Here is a 7919-nt window from a genome sequence, read left to right as displayed (position 1 = left end):
AGAGAGTAGTGTAAGAACATGCTATCTATATGGTGCTGTCTCAAACACATTGCATAGACTGTCTCTCTTACTACTGTCTATATTATGCAGACTTTGTGTATACAAGAAGCTCAAAAAACTCACATTTGATGTCTTCTTGGTTGAGAAACGGCTCACACAGTCGAGAGAGGAGACCAGCAAACATGTGCATCTAAAGAACAATAGCACAAAAAGAAAAAAGTTTGTCCTTAAAAAAGTGTTGGATTGCGAAATATCACTTCTAAAGTTTATTAGTACTCAATATTGAATGCCTTCAGATTTGGGCTACCGAATCTTTATATATTTTCCAATAAATTTGAATGCCTTGAATTGAACACCTGAAAAGGGCTCCGTAAATATTTTCCAATGGAGATTTTTTTAAAATATTCAATACGGCTTTGAATGCCTTGGAATTTGGGCCAAAGCACTCCATATGATAATCTCAAAGATATTCTGTTCGTTATAATGAGTTGGCCATTTTGTTGGATAGTGAATGTGCCACCTTTGTTTGATGATTGTGTTGCAGTACCGAATTTAATCTCTTTAGTGAATGTGCCACCTTTTCTTTAAGTTTGTGTCGTATTACTGAATTTGCTGTTAAAATAATCAATTAATTATACAATACGAGTACAATACTATTTGAAGATTTGTTCTTGTATTTTTGCATGGCTATCTGGTTTTCAAATGAGTTCGAGTCATTTCACTAGAGCATCTTGCTTGAAAGGTTCTTGTTGTGCAAAAATGGATGAGTTACCTCTTGCTAAGCGGAAAAAGAGTGTGCAGGTTGGCCCAGGTGAGAGCTCATCGAGACACACAAGGAGGCAAGCTGATTTTTCTAGCACTTTGGAGCAAGCCGCCTCCTCAAACCCTACTACTACAGAGCATGCGGTACATATCATAGATGACACTAACCTGGAGGTGGATATGGATAGGCAGCATCTACATAGTGATGAAAGAAATGAGGAGGATGGACAAAATGTAGTGGGGTCAATTGAGAAAAATAAAGGTGATCAAAATGAGGGTGAGAATACTCAAGGTGGTGATAATGAGGATGAAGGTGAGAATACTGAGGATACTGGGAGAGAGATAGAGGGGGAAGAGAACACACATCCACTAGAGGATCAAGAAGAAACAGTTGTCACAACCCAAACTGAAGGAAGCAAGCAGAAAAAAATAAGGTTGATATTTTTGGGAAGATTCTAGAGACATCTACTCCACAAGCCTTTTTAGATAGGATAGGAGTCAAATTTAGGTCTCCACCTCCACGTGTTCCTCTCTGTAGGATGATCCAGACGGAGGCAATCCGAAAGGTTTCTCTCTCAACAGATAAATCTCTTACTCGAAGCTTCAAAAAACTAGGTGGGTACATTGAGAGCATGGGAGCTTTCACAGTATCAATTATGGACTTGGAAGGGGAGGAGACACCATTGACACAAGAGAGGGAGGAATCTTGGGATGAGCATTGGAGGACTGTGAATCAACAATTTGAGGAAACTCTTGCACTTGACCCCGAGTGGGGTCCGTACTTGAGCCGAAAAATGGTGCATATTCTTGATGGTAATAATCGACACAATGCTTGGATGGACTGCATTTCTACAGGTGAGTTCTCATTGGGATGTTATAGTTTCTTATGCTTCTTTGTCCTTCCTAATTTTGTGTTTTATTACAGGGTTTCAAGGGGATTTGTCCATGCATTGTTGTGTTCTCTGTAAATTTTATGTGTTCGAGCGGAGGGATGTGGGTGAGCTTTTGTTTTCATTGTCCAGGTTGAACAAGTAAGTTAATTTGTCATCAGAGTCTCCTTCTATGTCAAGTAAGTTGTTTGTACTCAAGAATATTAACATATTTCTTCTTTGTTTTGTAGGACGCATGATTATGCATTTGTGCCAACCACATTTGGTGATCGCCTATTTCAACTAAGAAGATTGGGAGAGTCCGACCTAACAACTCTCATGGCACATTTGGACAATGAGGACAAGCTATGGGTTGAGAGAGAGATGCAGAGTGCATCTGCCAGAGGAAGGCCTAGTTGGCTTCATTTGCCAATCCAGATTATGACTTGGCTCTTGTTCAAGGATGAGATGGAGCAAAAAATTGATGAGGCATCAAATGGACCACTTGCCGAGTCTGCTAGGGAGAATGTGACTCGAAAGGTAGAAGTTCTCTACAGAGGAAAAACATCAAAATATGCAAGGATTGCTGATCCCTCCAACGGTGAGGCCTTTTGGTGTGCAGTGCTCTCTCTCCCATGGCACGCGTCAAGCAATCATGTGGCCACAGAGGAAAAGCTCAATATGATAGGTTCTGCTTGCATCAGAGACACAGATAAGGCTCACATTGTCAAGCTATTGGACAACTCTCAGGCTGCAGTGCGATCACTTGAGGGTATGCCAAATGATAAGACAAAGGTTAGGGAATGGCTGCACATGTACTCCTACTGGCTTCAGATCACGGAGCTGGGTTTGAGAATCCAAAATGATATTAAAAATGCCGATCGAGTCAGGTTGCCAGGTGAGAGCCGATTCACCTCTTTTGTTGTTCTATGCAGAAGAAAGTACTTCAAAAGGGCTTTCAAAGTGCACGAAGGAGGCATAAAATTTAGCCATGATATTGACCATCAACCAGGCCTACAAAGTGCTACACGGCGAGTCGTTTATAGGTTTTCCTCCAACATAACCCAGATATTCCTTGTTAAAAAACATGCATGCTTCTTTCTGTGTGTTGTTTTATCATTTGTGCTTTGGCTTGCAGATGGTTGCTTTCTAAAATTGAGGAGCACCAATTGGATATTTTACCCCCTCTCGCTAGTGTGTGGCTTTGTGTTGACAATCAATCTTATATGTATGCCGATTTGAAGCTTGGAAGAGTAAGTGATTGAATTTGTCATTTTGAATCCATGATTGAGAAACATGTTCATATTGAGGGTGAGTTGTGTTTACCCATGTTTGTCATTGAACAGGCCATGTCAAGCATAGAGTCTCGTTTCTGCCCGTGGTGGTTGGACCTTGAAAGAAACCATGTGCCTGAGGAGGAGCTTGATCTGTATCGCCAACATAAGTCTATATTGGAGCTTCGTAGCCAGCAAATTGATCATAATGAGGCCACATCCACATCACATGCAACATCGATTGCATCGGCTTCTTTTCGTAAGTCATTGCCAGTGAATTTAGGGAGGGAAATAGTGAATCGTGCATTGGAGGTGAATCGAGCAATGGAAGCAAATAGGGAGCAGAGTCAACAACAGACATCCAATAGTAGTGCAGGCGGGATACAACCAACTGACATCATAACCAAGACATTGCAAGCTCCAGGTATGTGAGCTTCCTACCTCATCTCTATCGTGATCCGATTGTTTTGACTTGAGACTATGTGTGTTAAATGTCAAAAACCTGTCTATAGGAACCATTTATGCCTTCAATGTCAGTATTGAGGACCTTGCAGCTACTTTTGTGAACATGGAGGATGCATCCTCATTGGGAAAGCAAGTGCTTGATGCCATGAATGTTATTTGCACAGTAGGGAATGTCAAGAGTAGAGGGTCCGATTACTGTGTGGAGTTGATATTTGCAGACTTCCCCTCAAATATCATCATTGGAGGTTGTGTTGCAAACAAGGTTCCATATTGGAATAAGATTGGGGATGGCATGTATGACTCTACTTTTAAAGTTGTTGATTCTTGTCTCTCGGATCGAGGCTTCTTTACATGCCTTTACACTATGGAAGAAGGAGTGACCATTGAGCAGGTTGCACAGAGCGTTGGGTTTGGCATTTATCATAGACAGGTTGTGAGGTGTACTCCACCTATTGGGAAGAAGATGGGGCAAATGATTACTACCCAGGTATTGGTGTTGTTCTCTTTGGGGCTGTCATTTGTGCAAATCTTCTTTGTCCCATTTAAGGTGAAAATGCATGAACAACCAATGTGTCTTTGCTTGTAGGTCACTTGTCTAATATTGGCTGTTTTTGTTCGCTCAACATCTCCTGCTACAAGCTTTGTGATGCATGGGGATCAACTAAGGGATTTGGCACTAGGTGATGATCTTGATGTAGGGCAAGATCTTATCTTTGACATGTATGTATGCATTCAAATCAAGATAGAATTTAAAATGATTTTCGGTGATCTTTATGGCATATGGTTAATGGTTTGTGTGCGTTTTCAAGAGTGCCATCGGAGGATCTGGTGAAGAGAAAGGGTAGACCATGGCGGGGCGGTTGTCAGAGAGGTCAGCGGCTTAGCAAATACATCATCTCCGTCTTCAGTCGTCCTGGGGACACGATTTTGGATTTGTTTGCTGGCACTGGAACTCTTGGGCTAGTGGCAGCATTTATGGATCGCAATGTCATAATGTTAGACAAGGATGAGCGGATCTATGATCGCCTGTTAGAACCGTACTCAGCAAAGGTATGCATGTTGAAAAGATAAATATGTTAGTAGAGAATAGTTTTGTATTGATAAAGCTTATTTTCTTTTCTTTGTGTCTCTTGCAGTTATGAGGATCACATGTCTACATCAGAATGCCATTAGAGATAGTCTTTTTTTTAATTGAGACAATCATTTTTTTGGGACTATTGGAAGTAATGTTTTGATGGATGTTATGCTTCTGAATGTTTTTTACAATAGCATGTAGCTGATTGTTGGACAATTTTTATTTGGATTATAAAATTTTTAAATCCTATGGTTATGGTTTCTAAAGAGTATTATATTGTTGTGTCAGTGGTATGGCTATTAAAATTGGTGTGCATCTTAATGGCTTGATTTCTATGCTCTCTGGTCGCTGTGGTTTCCATGTGGTTGCAAACAATAGTTTGTTTCTATTAGTAGCTCAATGACCAATTCAACGTCTTTTTAGCGAGCCAAGTAGTATGAGTTTTGTAGTGATTTTTTATATCCGCACCATTCATTTGAAAATGCTTTATTTGCAATAGTCATTTTTAAACTTTTTTAGTCTTCTTTGTTCTGTTCATTATAGAGTTGCACTATGGTTTCACTCTTCTCTTTAACATTACATGCTCGCTTAACATCATACCATGCCCCTACTTGCTCACTTTCACAAGGACTTTATTTCTACTCACTGCTCTGTGCTCACTGCTCTTGGCTCGCTAAATAGACGCACCCCTCACGCATCAATTTGTTTTCTAATTAATACTACCACATTGTTTGACATAAATAAACATATTCCTTAATTAGGGCCCTTCTTCACAAGGTTCATTAAAACAGCCTTCTTACACAATACAATCATACCAAAGACAAGATGTAATTATATAAAAAGTTTATACATGATTCCATTTCCACACAAGCCAAACCGGCTCTCTTATTCTTATTCTGTCGATGATCTAGAATTCGGCCTTCCAGCCTCTACATGCTGGGCAAAACCCTACGGGACCATACACCTCATCGTCGGTCGTCGCTGGCGAGGACTCAAGCCGGCCTGTCGCCCTCTCAGGCTCCATCGCTCGATCCTCCCGCCCCTCAGGGATGTCTGCACACTTGGGTGGGCTTATTTACTACACTAGCCTGGGCCCTCAGAACTAGGCAGCCTCATAATCTCTCGCCTCAATCGGCGATCCTTATTCTCCCAAAGGTATGAGGGATACCTTGGGCCATTCCCGGGCTTTGCTAACGACGCCGCCTGGCTACACAAGCACGGAACGGAGTTAGCGTTGAAGCCAAAAAATCTTGAATTCTAAAGATAACAACTTCAATGCAATTTTCTAAATATAGCATTCACAATTCATGAAGATAACAATTTCAACGCAATTTATCGAATACAACATCATGTAAGTCGTAACTTCATATAATTTTTATGTCGTCATTTTAAAAGGAAAAGACACCATTCATTAATACTAATTTAAGGAAAAATCTCTTCTTTTGAAAATTAACCAAGCTAACCTGGCCACCGTTTTCTTGAGGGGCTTGAAAAGGGAGGACTGGAGCCGCATTGGGCGCATCTCCTCACATCTCGTTGTTACGTGCCCCTCTTGAGGCAATATTTTGTCGTCTCCGAGATGAGGCCATATTAGGCGTCACCTTGTAGAGCTCGCTGCTCTGCGATCGAAACGCTTCAGTCGGATCTGAATTCCGAGCTCGTTTGCTCACCGTATGAGCAAAAGAATATGGCGCACGAACCCTTTCTTGAGCCAAAAAACCCTTATTAAAGTCTACGCAAATGGGGGGGGGGATTGTGAGATGTCCTTAAGGGCAAAGGCAAAAACGTGGAGAGGGCTGGGAGGGGTTGCTGCAAGCCTCTCTGTAAGTCTATTCACACGGGGGGGAGAAGAGTTAAGGACACTGGCTCCTAGCAAGAGGGGGATGGAGGAAAATTGGCTTATCTGAAAAGAGCCAAATGAGGGGGTGTGAGAGGGGTGGCTGCAAGGGTGGCTGTACTTGCAGCAAGTACGCTACACAGGGACGGACGGCGGCACAACAGGGCATACGCTACACAGAAATGCGTGCCGTCTGTGTAGCACCTCGGGGGTTTATATAGCTGAGGGGTGAGGGTACGGGCGCTGCGCAAAGCAAGGACGAAATGACGGTGTACCTTCAAAGGCTATGGATCAGTGGCCTGCATGGTCCAGGGGAAAGGTACAGTGTCGGTTGTCCGGGAAAGGAGTGGTACGCATGTACCTTATTTGGTCTGGGGCAGCATGGGTGTCCACGTAAGGGTACGCGTGGACCATACAGTGGGCGGCCGTCCTTTGGTTCTTGGGCGGCCATTGTACGGGCACCCTAGTAAGTGTGTACGGACCAAATTTTGGGGCGGGGTACCCAAATTTGGGACGCCTGCCTCGATTTACGTGCCGGACCGCCCCGGGGGGCGAAAATTTTTTTTGTCCGAGAGGTTCTCCTGGTCACAAGGGTTCAGACCGTTTGTCAATTGGACGTGCGGTTGTGCGTTTATTAAGGTTTAAAGGTCGCCGTTTTTTAACTCAAATGATTGAAATTAGCGTATAGGCTTGATCCGGTGTCCGTTTTGGATGCTGTAAAATCCTTTATTAGAGTAAAATCGCACGCAGATTCCAAATTTGGGCTCAGAATTTGAGGATTCCAAGTAGAAATGATTCAAATAATAAAATCATTGATATTTATACCATAAAAACTCATAATTACATGGACATTTCTTTATTAGTGAAGATGGGTACGTTACATCCTTCCCCCCTTAAAGAAATCGAGATGTCCTCATCTCGTCATAAATTGGGGATAATCCTTTAAGAGTGTAGCTTCATCTTCCCAAGTTGCATCCTCTTCAGGGTAATCTTTCCACTGAACTAGATGTTCTACAAGAGTTCTATTTCGGAGTTTCCTTTCCCTAGAATCTATGATGCTACTGGGCTGTAATTCACAAGGACTCCTTGAGTAGGGATTACAACTTGTTCATCATCAAGAATATGATCGAGACTGGGGACATATGGTTTTAACAAACTTACATGAAATACATTATGGACTTTGATATGGGCTGGGAGTTGGAGTTTATAGGCACTTTTACCTAGACACTTGATAACTGTATAAGGACCACAATACCTAGGGCTGAGCTTCTTATATTTCCCAAGTGACAGAGAACTTCGTTTGGGTCGCACTCGTAGAAGAACTTTGTCTCCTTCCTTGAAGATCCTTTCAGACCTCTTGTTGTCAGCATAATGCTTTTGTCGATCTTGGGCAGCTTTAATATCCTTTTGGATAGCCTTGGTTTGTTCCTCCATCTCTTCGAGCATTTTCCTGGATGCCTCAACTCTTATGGTCGGATCAGAGAAATTTAGAGGAGACAAGCATTCTTGCCCATAGAGTGCTTTGAATGGTGACATTCCTATGCTTTGATGATAAGACGCATTGTAGGCAAATTCTACCGGAGGAAGGTATTGAATCCACCTTCTGGGTTCCTGTCCACAGTATGCTCTGAGAATGT

At 42.3% G+C, this 7919-nt stretch overlaps 1 protein-coding gene across 1 annotated transcript; it reads left to right on the top strand.

Moving 5' to 3' along the window:
- Window positions 1–1386: 1386 nt before the first annotated feature.
- Window positions 1387–1797, top strand: LOC147602633 (uncharacterized). Its single transcript, XM_086797793.1, has 2 exons — window positions 1387–1617; window positions 1688–1797. Exons 1-2 carry the CDS (start codon window positions 1395–1397, stop codon window positions 1795–1797), a joined length of 333 nt encoding a protein of 110 aa, XP_086653919.1. The 5' UTR covers window positions 1387–1394.
- The last annotated feature ends 6122 nt before the right edge of the window (window positions 1798–7919 follow it).

This window comes from Cibotium barometz, unplaced genomic scaffold, assembly GCF_041138505.1.
Source record: "Cibotium barometz isolate CiBa-2024 unplaced genomic scaffold, ASM4113850v1 ctg203, whole genome shotgun sequence".
NCBI classification, from domain to species: Eukaryota; Viridiplantae; Streptophyta; class Polypodiopsida; order Cyatheales; family Cibotiaceae; genus Cibotium; species Cibotium barometz.
The sequence above is the reverse complement of the archived record's forward strand: the minus strand, read 5'-3'. Positions and strand labels throughout refer to the sequence as shown.